Source organism: Heloderma suspectum, chromosome 1 (genome assembly GCF_057233095.1).
Source record: "Heloderma suspectum isolate Gila_16-S chromosome 1, 16-S_ref, whole genome shotgun sequence".
Lineage (NCBI taxonomy): Eukaryota > Metazoa > Chordata > Lepidosauria > Squamata > Helodermatidae > Heloderma > Heloderma suspectum.
In genome coordinates, this window is record NC_139458.1 from 220,087,862 (window position 1) to 220,102,627 (window position 14,766).

A 14,766-nucleotide genomic window follows, 5' to 3' on the forward strand; every position below is an offset into this window, starting at 1 on the left:
TCTGACAGCAAGGCCGGGAATGGTCTCTGCTGGAGACTCTGGAGAACCTGCTTATGAGCTAGCTGGAGTTGACACTACTGGGCTACACTGTTCTGGCAACTTCATATGTTTCCATGCTGTGCTAAGTGAAAATCTGGCGTTTTGTGCCAGTGCAAAGTTGTGTCTTGGAGTTGCACTGTTCACCCCATGTTGGAAAAGTTGCAAGTGCACTGGTGCAAGGCCTTGTGCGAGTCGTGAATGCACACAGAGGTTGGGAGTTGAAATAAATATTGAGCATAGTTCTGCCTACATGGGCTAGACAAAGAGTCGCTTTGCATCAGAGCAATGTTCTGATTGCCAAAGAAGGTTGCAGAGGCCCCTGCTTCAAGCTGCCAGCACAGCACAAGTGGACCTGAGCACATGTTGGCAGATCGGGCCCTGCCACAGAGTCACCAGTCACAAGGTCAGGGGAAAGAGGAAGCTCAGATCAGAGACCTGACTGTGGTAGCAAACAGATGCTGACTGGGAGCAGAGTGTTGTTTTAGCCTGCATTTGTGTAATAGCAGCCCTGTGCAAGCAGCTGTAGAATTAAGCGAGCTGTAAGACTCTTGGGCCTGGCTTAACTTTGGGTGATGTGATAAACACATCACTTGCGTGTGCTGATGTGCATTCGTTGATTAGATCAAGGTATTTACTGCTAATTGGTAACCAAAACTCCAAAACCATGCTGGTTCAGAAAATGACATAAATGCAACTGATTTTCTTTTGAGAGAAGTTTTAAGTGTGTATGTTGTAACTTTCTGAACCAGTACTTTCTCAGTTAAATGCTGTTGGGTTTTTTTAAGGGTTGGTTTTTATTTTGTTTGGCTTTTTATGAATGGAAGCTGTGTGCCTGGAATAGAAGAGAAGGCGTATGCTCTCCGTGATATTCTGAACTTCTTGGTTTCCCACCCATGTCCCTAAAGTTACATCCAAACCCTACCCTAACCACAGAAACCATCTTTTTCCGCCGGCTGTGACCGGACATCCATATGAACCTCATCCAAACCGGTCTCCTCCTTTTTGGTAGAGGCAGGTGTCTATCTAAATCCTATATGTCAGCACTTGGTGTTTTGCCAGAGTCTTTCTAAACTCCATCTGGATCCCAAAGTCACCTCGCTCCTTTGGTTAAGGCCAATGCACAACAAAAAACCCAAGGTCCCTAGAATCCTTTTGGGCTGGCCAGGGCAAGGCAAAATGGCCATCTGAACTCCAAAAGCCAAAGCTTCATTCTCACTAGAAAAATAAGAAGCTGCCTTAAACCAGGTCTGAGCCTTGGTTCATCTAGCTTCATATTGTCAACGCTGGTTTTCCAGCTGCTCTCCAGGATTTCAAGCAGGCGTCTTTCCCAACCCTACCTGGAGATGCTGGGGATTGAACCTGAGACCATCTGCATGCAAAGCAGGTGCTCTACAACAGAGCAGTGGAGTGCATTCAACCCCAGTCTGGAATCCCAAAGGTCAACAGATGCCTATCTGAATAGATTCCTATTTGAAGGGATTACCCCTAAAGTAGTCCATTACTTTGGTACAGCGTAATACCCATCCACATCCCCAAAGTCACTTGCCTTGTTTGAGAGAGGCAAGGCTCTCCTCCAAAGCCCAAATGTCTGTCTCCTCCCCGTTCCCCAGCTAAGTATACTTCTGAATTGAAACACTCATCTGAGGACAAGTGTTCAAATGCCAGCCCTCTATTGTATCTAAAGCTAGGTGCCCCTCCAAACACGAAAGGTCATCCTTCTCCTTTGAGCAAGTCCAAATGCCTGTCATTTTCACAAAAGGCATATGCTGGTGTTTTACTGTTTCAGATCAGTAGGTCTGTTGAACACTTTTTCTTATGGGGCATTGACCATGAAGCCTTTTAGGGAAAAATGTGGGGTAAAATCAAGATTGCAATTAACTATGACTCCTTGAATATTTTTCTCAGGCATGTACTGCAAGATAGCATGATGCTCATGCAATGGCAGCAGTAACTGGAATGTCCATTGTCATGCTAAGCAAAGGATGCCCAGAAATCTAGGGACATGCATAGATATGTTGTAACTAACAATGTGGTGAGGACTGGAGCAGCAATAGCTGTTTTTCTATATGGGGAAAAGCTCTTTTACCTGGGAATTCCCTTGCTTCCAAAAGGATCTGGGTAGAAAAGAAGTCCCCTGCCCAGCTCCTTTAAAACAAATCATGTATTATACTTTGCTATTACAATGTTAGAGGAAAAAACAAAACAAACAATTATACAGTGAAATCAAATGCAAAAACGAGGACAAAAAGGAAACAAATTTTACAACATAATTGAATTATAATAAGGAAATACATTTATTTCTGTTAAAGTCCAAGCTGCATCTAGCCCTTATGAAGTCAATAAAAGGGTGCCAGACATTAGAAAAATAGATACTGCACACCTGGCTAGCTGTATCGGAAATAACATACGGGAACAGAGTACCCCCTCTGATGATGAGAAGCATATTGGTAAAATGGACTCAAAATAGCAAGATACTGGTAAGTTTTTTAAAGAGGAGCTGACTACCGTTTAGAATTTTCCAAGAGAGATCCTTCCAGGAAGAAACCATTGTGACTTAATTTAAATTCAGCAGTCATCTAAATGTTCATATTTGAGATGATACCAGTCTGGGGTTGTTTAGATTCAAAACATTTCTTACAGTAATTGCCCTGATCATCATTTTTATAGCGTCAGTAATACCGTCTAGCCACAGGGGATTCATTTTTTTGTAGATTTGCAGGCAGTTTCCAGGTTACAAAATCATAATTATTTTCAAAGGTGCCTTCATGATCACTTCCTTGTTGTTTCAGCTGCCTGACCCAGCTATCCGAGATCTGATTGTTGCGAGCATTGCTGTCAAATATACCCAGTCTAATTCTGTTTGTTATGCCAGGAATGGACAGGTAAATACATGGGGATATTGCAGGAATCCATCCTACTGTACTTTCTGGCTGATGTTAGCTTTTAAAATGGACTGTTCTGAAACAAATGTAAGTGGGCTGGTTTAGACAACCTTATACCTATGGCCTGCAGTCAACGTTTTGATGAGTTCCAACTGATACAGGAAATTCTTCCTCCTTGGGTTCCTCTAACTCTTTCTGTTCCCTGACTGGCAGACTCTAAGATTTCCCTTGTGTGTTCACTCTGTTCTTACTCTGTTGTAGCAGGGGGTGAAGATGGGCATATGCTGTAAGGGTGGTTGAGTGACCGTTCTCTGCCCTCAAAACAAATGCCTCAGAATGTTTTTCTGCATGTACACCTTACAGGATGTCTGTCTTCATCCAGAATCCAAATACGACAAGTTTTTCAGCCCCTCTTTCCCACAATGCATTGACTTCTTGCCAGTTCCCGCTTCTCTTCAGAAACAAAGGAGTCTGGGATGTGGGAGAGGGGGAAACTCCTTAGAGTGCTCCCACATATGTGCACACCATGTAGTGTTCCCCTCATGCGTAAACACATATTTCTGGACTCCCAACTCCCATCAGCACTAGCCAGCATGGCCAATGGTCAGGGATGATGGGAAGTGTAGTCCTTTGACCTCTGGAGTGCCAGAGACTCCCCAATTCTGATTGAAACAAAGGCATCTGTTTCCTTGCACATGGAAGTATCTTTGTTATTTGTTGTTGGTTGTTAAAAGGTATAGGGCTGCCTCCCTGCTAGGGAGTATTTTGTCTTGGTAAGGATGGGATGACAATATACCAGACCTTCCATCTTGAGACCAGTGGGGACTCCCAAGCCTCCAGCAGTTCAAGTCAGAATTCTTACTGAGAATTCTTAGTGCTGCACCAATTCATCTTGGCTCTCCCCCCAACTCCCCGTCTTTTGCTTTGCCTACTTGTTGTGAGATCTTGGGAAATAAATTTGTCCAGAGAAAGGGGAGCCCCCATTTCACAAGTGTCTTAAAAACTATTTTGTCCCAAGTAAAGCTGGTGCAGCACACTTTTTAAATCCCCATTTTGCTTAGCAAATGCGGCTACATTAGTTCTGCAAGCTGATGCGGTTTTCAGACCCCAAACTTTACTCCATTTGATCTCTTTTACCCAAATTTCATTGCTAGCATGTCTTACTGAAGCAGTTTTTTAAACTTTCCTTATAACTTTCCCCCAATTTAATCAAATAATTTCAATAAATATGTGAACATTAGAATGTGGGGCCTTTGCCTTATTTGTTGACATGGAAATGACATGGAAATTCAGGAAAAATTCAGAAGACTAGAAAAAGACAAAGGCAAGTTTTCTTGTCTCTGCAGCCTGATCCTGTGCGTGTTTATTTGAAATAAATCACACAGTTGGACAATAGGGCTTACTCCCACTCAAGTGTGCATAGAATGGAAGCCGTAGTACTGCATTCTTTTAATTTCAGTCTGACTGGTTTTCAATGTAAAGTTCTTAAGGGCGCAATCTTATGCTTGTTTAGACAGAAAAACATCCAACAACATGGCTGGCTGGAGAATGCTGGGAGTTGTAGGGACTTTTTGTGTCTAAATATGGATAGGATTGCACCCTACAAAAGCACTGTGGTTAGAGCTGCACAGCTGGTAATCCCGCAGGTCATCCCAAGCTCACATTCTCCCCACAAACATAATAAAATACAACTGGTCTATTGGAGAAGTATTTCTGCTGCTTCTGTCTTTCAAGAAAAATGTTAAGCATCTTCCTTTCCTCTCCCTCCTTGATGTTTCTGTGCAGCAGCTGGCTGATCAGCCTCCAGAGTCCTTGCAGATGTAGCTGTGTTTTCTATTGTAAAGTACTGTAAAAAAATGAATGTACCATCTGTGGTGCTGCTGTGAACGTCAGACTCCAGTAGTAAAAGCAGGAGTCTAGTTTGCTATTAGGGCAAGTAAAATTCATTGTTATTCTGTTTGTGGATGGTGTGCTCTGGGCTTGCACAGTCTTACTCTCCACTGCTGGTAAATTTTGAGCTGTGCTTGTATTTCCCTGGATATTAGATTTTTTTTAAGCCAGCAATTTTAGAACTTGTTAACATGAGTGTTTTTCTCCAAGTCAAAAAATCTCTTAATTCACTTCATTTTATGATTTGTTTTATGTGCTCAGGGGGCTATTTTGAGGCTAAGCTGGGTTGGAAAAGCAAGGAAAGGAATAATTTAGGGTTCTTATCTTGCTCTTGTTTCTTCTCTGGATAAATGATTGAGCTGTTTATAGACTCATTATTTCAGTTTGCGCACATGAGGGCAGCCTTCTGTTGGGAAAGCGCCTCAAGCTCCTCAACTGAAAGCTCCTCAAGGGAGTCAGCTAGAACATGGTGAGATTCTGAGCAAATCTAAACAAGTACTTTTTAATGTGAAATGACTTGTCTCGGTTAGCTTCTTCAGATACTCCAGTACTTGGCTAGTATACTGTTGGCTGCAGAACTGTTTTGTAGCTTTGAGCACCAGTGAAACCAACAGCAAAGCTCCTGTGACTGTTCAAGGATCAGGGCTGCACCCAGAACAAACAAACACTTAGGCACCACATGACCTTCATATGAGTGATTCTCAGCCTGCTTTTATTGGTGGCAGTGGATATGCAATTGTCCATCTCCTGGCACTGGGTGTCAAGGGTGCCCAAAATGGTTATCTTCAGAGCTGACAGCTGGGTTTACTGTTTTTTCCTTTATTCAGGAACTGCTGAGAGAGATAGACAACACTCAGGTTCAGTAACTCTAAAGTGAAACATGCTTAAAAAAACAACCCTCAAAGCTTTTTATGAAAGAATAAAAATATAAAATACATAGCATTTGCTCCTGGGTCATCCCTCCACAAATGGAAGGTCTACTTAAATTTGCAGAAAGGTCTTTGATCTGGTAGAGGCTTCCACTGGCAGAAGAGGGGTGGGAGGGAGGCCATTTTTGCCATTTCCCCCCTCCCCATGCCATTTCCCATGCTGTTCCAGAGGGCCCCACCAGACCAAATTTTCAGAGAGCTGCAGGGGAATCGATGAAAATCATCTCTCCCCCCCCCCCAATTGCCTTCAGGAGTGTCCCATAAGTGGTGGTCCCCTCATGGAATTTCAGGACCCAAGCCAGAGATAGTCTGGCTGTACTGTAATATATTTATGGCTATGCATGTGCTGTTTGTGTGTGTGTGTGCGCATAATGTGAAATCTGGTGCAGAAATAACTTATAGGGGAAAAACCTCCCCGTGCCCCCGCATAACTATTTATTTAATTATTTACAGATTTTTACCCTGCTCCTCAGACAAAAAAGGCTCCAAGAGCACCTTACAAAGATTAATAATGAGACAGCCCCTGACCTCATGCTTGCAATCAAAAAGACATGACATAAAAGGAAAAGAGTTTGGGAGGGAGGAGGAAAAAAGCAAAACTCAGGCACCAGTTCTTAGTTTCAAAGTTCTTGTAGGCTTTTTTTCTGGAAGGAAAGGGCAAAACAAGCTCCCTGCAGCTGTTTCCTTCTCTGGTCAGTGTATGGAGTCAGGCTGGTCACCCCCTTGCCATGATGTTCTTCCTAGGAGGCAGGGGCTCTTAGGTCCCAACATTCACTGAGTATTGATGAAACCAAAGGGAACTATTAAGAGATGGTGCTTGGGACCTGAGGAACTTTTCTGCCCTGCACAGCTCTCTGTCTTTTGACCTGGTTCTCGCTGTGGTAGGTAAACCTCTGTCTGGGCTAGTTTTTTATGTGTCATGAATGTTTTAGAGGGGAGGTTCCATCATGTGAGACCCCACGTGAAGTCTGAAGTGGATCAGCCCAAACACAGGTTTATCCCCTCTTGGAGATCCAGTCCTTTGTGATCTGCTGCTGTCCTCAAACTACTTGTCTCCCCACATATAGATTCCTTCCCTTTCTCTGCTGTATTTACCATCCTTGCTAAAAATGTAGCATTACCGTAAGCAACCTCTACACAGTGCCAATAGCATAAGCTGGTATGACTGGTTTCCCCAGAAAACCCATTGTTCCAGCTTGCACTATGAGTGTGCTGCTATAGGGATTGCTTATGCTAGCACTATCTCAGTTGTGTAAGTGCAGCGGCCCCATTGGATCCTGCCCCCTGATCCTTCCAAAATCAGTCCCCTTTACCTCCTTTGTATAAATTATTCTAAGCTTGGCTGCTTGGCAGAGAATGTCGAATTGGTTTACTGTAGAGGACAAACAATCCTTATTGCCTTACTTGTGTCTCTTTTTTAATTCACACATTTTGACAGCTTCCAGGAACTCTCAAATCTATCTTATCTCTCTGAAATGAAAGGCGAACAGTGATTCTTTACCTTAGTTGCAGACTCTCATTTAATCATTCTTAATTCTTCAGATTAAGAGGACTGCCACTGCATTAAACCCCTAAATGTATCTTTTGGCTCCTTTGATTTAAATAAGAACAAGAAACGCTGTGTGTTTTGATTTCTGGCTTCTAAGAAAGGCCCAGTAGGATTTTACAAAAAGTTCCATTTGGGGGCTATGTTTAATATTATGCACAGTATTTTTTCCTACATGGTTAACAGGTTGCTGTGTTATAATTTGCACCTTTTTATAGAGAGCAGCCTTCCCCATGTAGTCCAACACATCTGGAGGACACCAGGTGGGGGAAGGCTGATATAGGGAATTGTGGGATTGTTGAGTATATAAACCCATGCCAGATCCGAAATGCACTTTGCTTGGACATGATGACCTGGTTTGCACAATCACCATAGTCCATTGTGGCTTATTAGCCATGGTGGGTTGTGGTTCCCACAGGCACCAGGTTGCCAATCCAGGTCACCATGGCTTCTCATTATGAGTGAACTCCACGAGGGTGGGTTGTTGGGGTGGTTGATAAGCCACCCAGAACCCATGGGCTGTTTTAGGGTTGCAGGTGGCTTGTCAACCACCCCAACAACTCACCCTTGCTGGGCTTGCATGTAAGAAGAAGCTACACCGTGGCCCAAATATTCAAAATGGAGGCTGCCACTGCAACAAGAACCACTGTATGGGAATTCACCCATGGTGGCTTCTCGTGATGTGCGAACTGGGCTGAAGCGCCTTCACATATCCATGTACATCACTACTGCAAACCATGAAATGATGACTTCCACAGCAGATGAAACACCATAAGCTCTGGGTGGGGAAACTCTTTCCTATGAAGGGCTGTCGACCCATGGGAAAAGTCAGTTAGGTGGCACTGCCAGTTGTGGGTAGAGACTGCAGGGTTGCAAAGTGCTCTGGCTGTGTCATCCCCCCCCCCTCCGAGAGTAGGCTGAGGATTGCAGTATCCCCAACCCAGCCTTAGACAGAGGTTTTGTATCAACCCAAAACACAGTACTTCTCAATATTAAAGTATCCATTGGGAGTCATGGAGTGATGTGTGAATGAGTCATGTAATGCATGTCCAAATCAGCATTTTAAAATAATAATAATAATAATAATAATAATTAACATTTATGCATTGCTTCCCACTGTAAAAAATCAGTCTTGAAGCGACTTACATACACAGTACAGAAATCCATGATGAATATAACCACCAGGGCAGGGGGATCAATATAAACCAAAATCAGCACAATAATACAAATAAAAATAAATACCATACAACATAATCTAAAAACAATACAATATGAAGTGTTCATTCACATATACACAAAATCTACCCCCTCTCACACCCTAGAACGAACATCACAGACTTTTCTCAGCGGAAAGTCTGAATTAGCTTGCTCAGGAAACGTTTAGCTTAGTATTGTTGCAAGCCATAGAGTAGCTGTTGGCAGAATGTTCCTGAGAGAAATATTGTGAGACTTTTCATTTTGATTTGAACTTCATCAAGGATATGTGACAGTTTCCTTGGCCAAGAAGGTAGCATCTTTGCTGAGCCCAGACCCCCAGGTTTTGATATATAATAGTGAAGCTACCTAAAGCAATTGCTGCTGCCTGTGTTTGTGTGGTGAACATTTCTTGTAAATACACCCATATGAGGCAAGAACTGGGATTTGTCACATCTTGGCGAACAGTTCTGGCACATATATAGGTATGGAACTCTACTTGCCAGTCAGTGGTGAGGATGAGAGGGAGTTCTTTGTCTTGTACTGAGGTTCAGTGCAGAACTGAAGCAAACCCCAATACTGCATTAGGTAAGGGGCCTTTTTAATTGAACAAACAGAACGTTGAATCTGCCTAGGATGTGAGATGTTACCAAATCTATTCAGAATGAAGCCCCGGTGGTATATTAAACAAGTGTATTATTATGTCATGCCAATGGCTGACTTCTTAGCTATGAGCTGATTATTAGTTGGCTGATAAAGAAAGGCCACAAATCCAGTTATTTTCACTCCCTGTCAGTGAGGGAAGGATACTGATTTTTTTATGGTTCTGGCAAGATGTGAAGTTATTGCAGGAGTGAGACAGCAAGTGATGCATTGCTTTCAGTTCGCCTTTTGACTTATGGCTTGAACATCTGTTGCGGCTTGAGTTAGAAAGTCTGAGACAGTGGCAGGCCTGTTGGCCTAGCAAGCAGTTTGTGTCTGTCCTTTCTTAACAGTCCATCCGCAGATGGAAACAGGAAGATAATCCAAAGTGCAGGGGAGGGGATAAGGAGAGCAGAAAGCCATTTCTCATTTTCTCCCCTTCCCTGTTTTAACATCACAGAAGCCACTGTGTTGCAAGAGATGAAGCTACACAGCCATGGAAAGCTACTGGTCAGGCATAGCGTCTTTTCAGACTGTCTTTAGAAATGAGGGAGGGGGAGAAGCCTGGGATGGGGATGTCAGTTTTGTAGCTCAGGCTACAAAACAAACATGACAGCATGAGGAAGAATTGCCTACTGTAGTATATGTCATGAACAAATGAAGGATCACCGCATGTACTTTCCCCTTCTTTGAGGTGGTCATTAGAGGCCCTCCTCCAGGTTACCTTGAGGTCTGAGGTATGGGGGGTGGTTACTAGGGAAGAGGCCTTTTCAGTGGTGGCGCCCTGGCTTCACTCTCCCCAGAGTGACTCTCTGATGTCTTTGAAGGGCCTAAATGCATAACTCGGAAGGCTTGCTCATATGATGAGGAGTATCTATTAGTCTCTCACAGTCATTCAGGATTGTTATCTTGAATTTACCACTCTTCCCCTTTACACACAGATAAGAGCGCCCAGGATGTGTGAGTCACATGCTTTTTCTTATTGCTGCAGGGGTACCCTCTAGTCACTATGACAGGAAGTGCGAATGGAAGGCAGCACCTAATGGTGGACCTAAAATAAGATCTGTGTGGATGAAGTCAACTCTGAGCTTTGGCCACTTGAGACTGTAGGTCACATCACTGACCAGGTCACTTAATTTAGATGCTTACCCCCATAGTTTCCTTTAGCTACCCTATTGTACTCGCAGTGAAGGTGGTAAGAATGCTACCATGTATACGCACTCTTGTGCATGCAGACAGAATTCTAATTGTGACTGCAATCCAATGTATGCTTACCTGGGAGTAAACCATATTGAACACATTGAGATTTGTTTCTGAGTAAAATGCATAGGGTAAGTATGGACCTGGCAGCATTATCTGGATTAGTATAGAGTACAGGGCTGTGATTGTGTGGATACGGCACAGGTGTTGAGTCATTATTTGACTAGAGCAGGTTTTGGACCCTTTTCTGGATGTATTTATACATACGTACATCCTTCCTTTCAAGGAGCTCAGAGCAGTATGCGTGCTTCTCCTCCCACTTTCTGTTTTCACAACAACCCTGTGAGGTAGACTAGGCTGAAAGAATGTGAGTGGCTCAGGGTCACCAAGTGAGCTTTGTAGATGAATGGAGAGTTGAATCTTGGTCTCTCTAGTCCTAGTCCAATACTATAACCACTACACCACAAGCTGCATTTTGGAATGCCACATACTGCTCTTTCAATAAACATTAGCAAGTTCCAATCATCCTTGGGATTGCAATCATGGATAATAATTAGTAATTTTTGTAATTATGGAGGCTGGAAAAAGTGAGCAGGGAAATTTTAATTGATTGTGTTGGTGAATGTCTTCTCCATGTGAGTACTTCCCCTTGAAGGGAGGAAGCATTGCATAAACCTGCCCTGGGGTTTAGACAAAATAAAGCACCCTTCTTTTAAAGTATCCTCTAGCAGGTCTTTGCTAAATTGCTTGCCAGGCTACTTACCAAATAAGCTATGTGATAAGGTTTTCTGAGGGGTTTGGACATATGCTATAGCACAGGGGTCCCAAACACAGCACCCATGGGTGCCATGGTGCCCATGGGCACCTCCAATGGCACCCACAAAGCTTTTCACTCCCTGCTCCCTTAAAAAATTGTAATAAAAAATTGAAAAACATTAGGGTGCCAGGTCCTCCTTCCTGTTCCTGAGACTGCCGGTGATCAGGCGTTCAGCAAGCAGGAAGATAAAGCAAGGCAAAGGGGGAGAGGGGAGAGAGAGAGGTTACAGGCTAGGAGGAGGGAGAAACAGTGAGATAAAGATGTGGGGTGAGAGAAATAGCGAGGCTAGAGGCCGAGAGTAGAGAGAAACAAGTAGAGAGAGTAAGATAAAGGGGTGAGTGTGAGAGAAAGAGCAAGTCCAGGGACGAGGAAAAGAGAGAAAGAAGAAGGCTAAAGATGAGGAAGGGAAAGAAATAGCAAGGAAAGGGCTTGCAGGAGAGAAATAGTGAGGCTAGAGGCTGGGGCGAGTGAGCGAGCAAAGGGCAAAGGTCTATGTGGACTGAAGAAGATTGGGTGAACCAAAAAGCAACTCTTTCCAATTCCCCCTCCCAGGGTCTAGCCTCCCTCTTTCTCTCCCCACCTCACACGTTTTGAGCAGCCAGCCCTCCACGACAGCCAATATGTAACCAGCCACATTGTCCATGGGAGCCATTTTATGGTGGTACCCACAGCAGTTTCTCAAATTCACAAATGTGCCCATGGGTCCAATGGACCCCTGTAATAGCATCTTAGATGGGTTAAAAGCAAAAACCTGTTTCTGCATGCGCAAACAGAACTGCTGTCCAGAACTTTAAATGTAACCCTTTCTCTCCCCCCCGCAGCCCTCACCCTTCTTTCCAAATTGGTTAGTTACACAGCCATTTGAAGGGAGTAGCTACTTCAGAATTTGTCCTCTCATACAGCAGAGAATAGGTTTTCTGATTGATTGACTGATTACCATCCCTTTCTCCTTCAACATTTCCCACATGTAGGGATTAGAATTTAGGCAGGAGCAGTGGGGAACCTTTCTCTGCCTTTGTGAGCTGCCCAAATGCACGATAGAAGAGGCCTTCCTGCAACAGTGAATTCTTGCCAGCTTTGATAATGCCCAGGTCACGAACCTCCGCTTGGGAGGTAGGGTGCTTTTGGCTGATCAGGAATGAGCCGAGTAAGCGGCCTTGATGCTGAATACTCAGATTGTCCTGTTTGGGAATGTAGAACCCTGTGTGGCTGAAACTGCACAGAGTAGCCAATCTTTCCATTGAGTAGTAGCCAGATGGTGGCAGTAGATTACAAAAATACCACCTCCTTTTTAATCTGAATTCACTTCAGTTTTCTAGCTGTCGCGAAGTAATGTTTTAAAGTGTGCACAGATCAAATTGCAAAAGCAGAGAAAGTGTGTGTGTGTGTGTGTGTGTGTGTAGATGAAGTGATCCCAAAAAGCCGTAACTTTGGTATTCTGTCTCTCCCTGCAACTGCACCCACCGTCTCAGTAAGACCACTAGCCTCTGCTGTTGCTCTTTCTCTGTAAGGCCAGTGTCCTATGGGTCCCCCCACTATCCCTTCATGCGCGATGCCCTCCGGGTCCAAAGCCTGCAGTTCTTTTCTCCATGTTGAGTCAGCATATGTTCCAATATTTTCAGTTACAAATCCGGATTGTACCTCTGCAAAATGTTTGCAATTCTTACCTTTGATTATTTTCCTGTCTGTGGTTTTGCTTACTTGGACAAGTTTCGTGATAACTGAACCCTGTCCAACTTTAAGTGAAGGTAAGAAGTCTGAGGCTGCAGTCCTAAGTGCACTTACTAGGAAGTAAGTCCTGTTGAGTTTGCTGAGACCTACTTCCAAGTAAATATACATGAGAGCAGGCTGTGCAATTCCCCTTTGGGGGAGGCCATGGGGGCGGGGCGCTAGTCTCTTTCAGACATTCAGGGCTGCACTAAATCCCCGAATTCTAATCACTCAGCCAGAATTGCACTGTTTGGCTACCTTAAACATCTGTATTAACTCCCCATTCTGACAGTGTTCAGCAACGTATTTTGTGCTACCGGAAAGCCAGACAGCTGTGATATTCTCTACTTGGTTGCAAGTTTTCCCCTAGGGGTTGGGAACCCCACTGTGGAGGAAACCTTGCCCTAAACTCTCCCATTTAACTGCTTTTCCAGAACAGGATGCCTAGAAGCTCTCATTGCTTGTATGCTCTCTTTGCCTTGGCGTATTCCAGGGATGATTAAAACAAAATCCTCTTGTTCGCTAACTTAACTAAATTTGCAGAAGGCAGCCCATATTTTGCTTGCCCTTTTTTTTGCAAGTGACTGTTTGCCTGTAATCGGTCAAAAACATCCTCGCAGTAAGGGGGAATCTTATTTCTGAGCTGGGAAGTAGTGGTGACAGGGTTTGTTTAATGTTTGATTTTGCTGGCGAGGCCTGAAGGGCAATGCTTTGGAAGAGGTGCATGTGGAGGTTTTTTATATGCCTTTTAATTATAGTGCTCTCTGTGTTTTAGGTGGTTGGCATTGGGGCAGGGCAGCAGTCCCGAATACACTGCACCCGCCTGGCCGGAGACAAGGCAAACCACTGGTGGCTGAGACATCACCCACGAGTGCTCTCCATGAAGTTCAAAGCTGGAGTGAAAAGAGCAGAGATCTCCAATGCTATTGATCAGTATGTCACTGGGACCATTGGTGAGGTAAAGCATGGGGCAGCTGATTAAAGTCACCACAGAATCATACACATGATGTTAGCTACAATTCCCCCTTAATTAAGCCTGTCTAGAATTGGGTATTGTGCAAAATATGGCCAGGATTCAGGTTTTTGGCCACTGAAGTTTGTCCTTGCATCCCTCAGAGGTATGTTAGACAGGTCCAAGGGGAGGAGCTGTAGCTTCATAGCAGAGCACCTGTAGCATCCCTAGTGGATTACCTAGACCAGGAACATATAGGAATGAGTTCCTGTTGGTGGAGAACTTTTGAGATCACCAGCCATGATATTCTGCCTGGCTGGGATGGGGCTTGGGAGCACAGTTTGTGGTGGTTTGAGTCCTTCCTGCTGGGTAGATTCCAGAAGGTGGTGATGGAGAACTTCTGCTCAACACCTCGGCCTTTGGGCCTATGGTGTCCTGCAGAGTTTCATCTTGTCCCTCATGCTGTCTGACATCTCTGTGGGTCACCAAGAGAGATCATCCAGAGATCTGGAGTTTGCGGTCACCAGTATGCTGACGACACACAGCCCTATCACTTGTTTTTTTCCATTTCAGTACAGGGAGGCTGTTGAGTTCCCAATTCATTAGATTAATGATGTTCAAGAAAAAGAATACGGAGCCATGATCCTGCAGGGTTTTTTTAAAGAAAATGTGTTGGACTGTTTGTACTAAATACTGTATTTGGGCACACTGATGTTTGCTCTCACTTACTGGAGTAGCACAAACCAGGCCAAGCAAAGCATATGACTTTGAAATGCTCTGGGAGAGTTGTAGTAACAGGTTGTGGCAGGAGGAGGTTGTTGTTGTTGTTTTAAAACTAAGGAATGAGATGGCTTAGAATTTAATAAATTCTGACTATAAATTTTCCAGCAAAGTGATATTACAGCTATAGAACAGATGTGAACTTCAATATAACAGCCGTCTTGTTGCTCAAGAGTGGGGCGCTG

At 44.0% G+C, this 14,766-nt stretch overlaps 1 protein-coding gene across 3 annotated transcripts in view; it reads left to right on the top strand.

Annotated features, from left to right (window-relative positions):
- Positions 1-14,766, top strand: part of ATIC (5-aminoimidazole-4-carboxamide ribonucleotide formyltransferase/IMP cyclohydrolase) — a 41,614-nt gene that overhangs the window by 25,762 nt on the left and 1,086 nt on the right. For all 3 annotated transcript variants that reach the window (XM_084819413.1, XM_084819402.1, XM_084819422.1), the window contains 2 exons: positions 2,829-2,921; positions 13,625-13,807. In XM_084819413.1, coding sequence (XP_084675539.1) covers positions 2,829-2,921; positions 13,625-13,807 — 276 coding nt within the window. The remainder of the gene's footprint in view (positions 1-2,828; positions 2,922-13,624; positions 13,808-14,766) is intronic.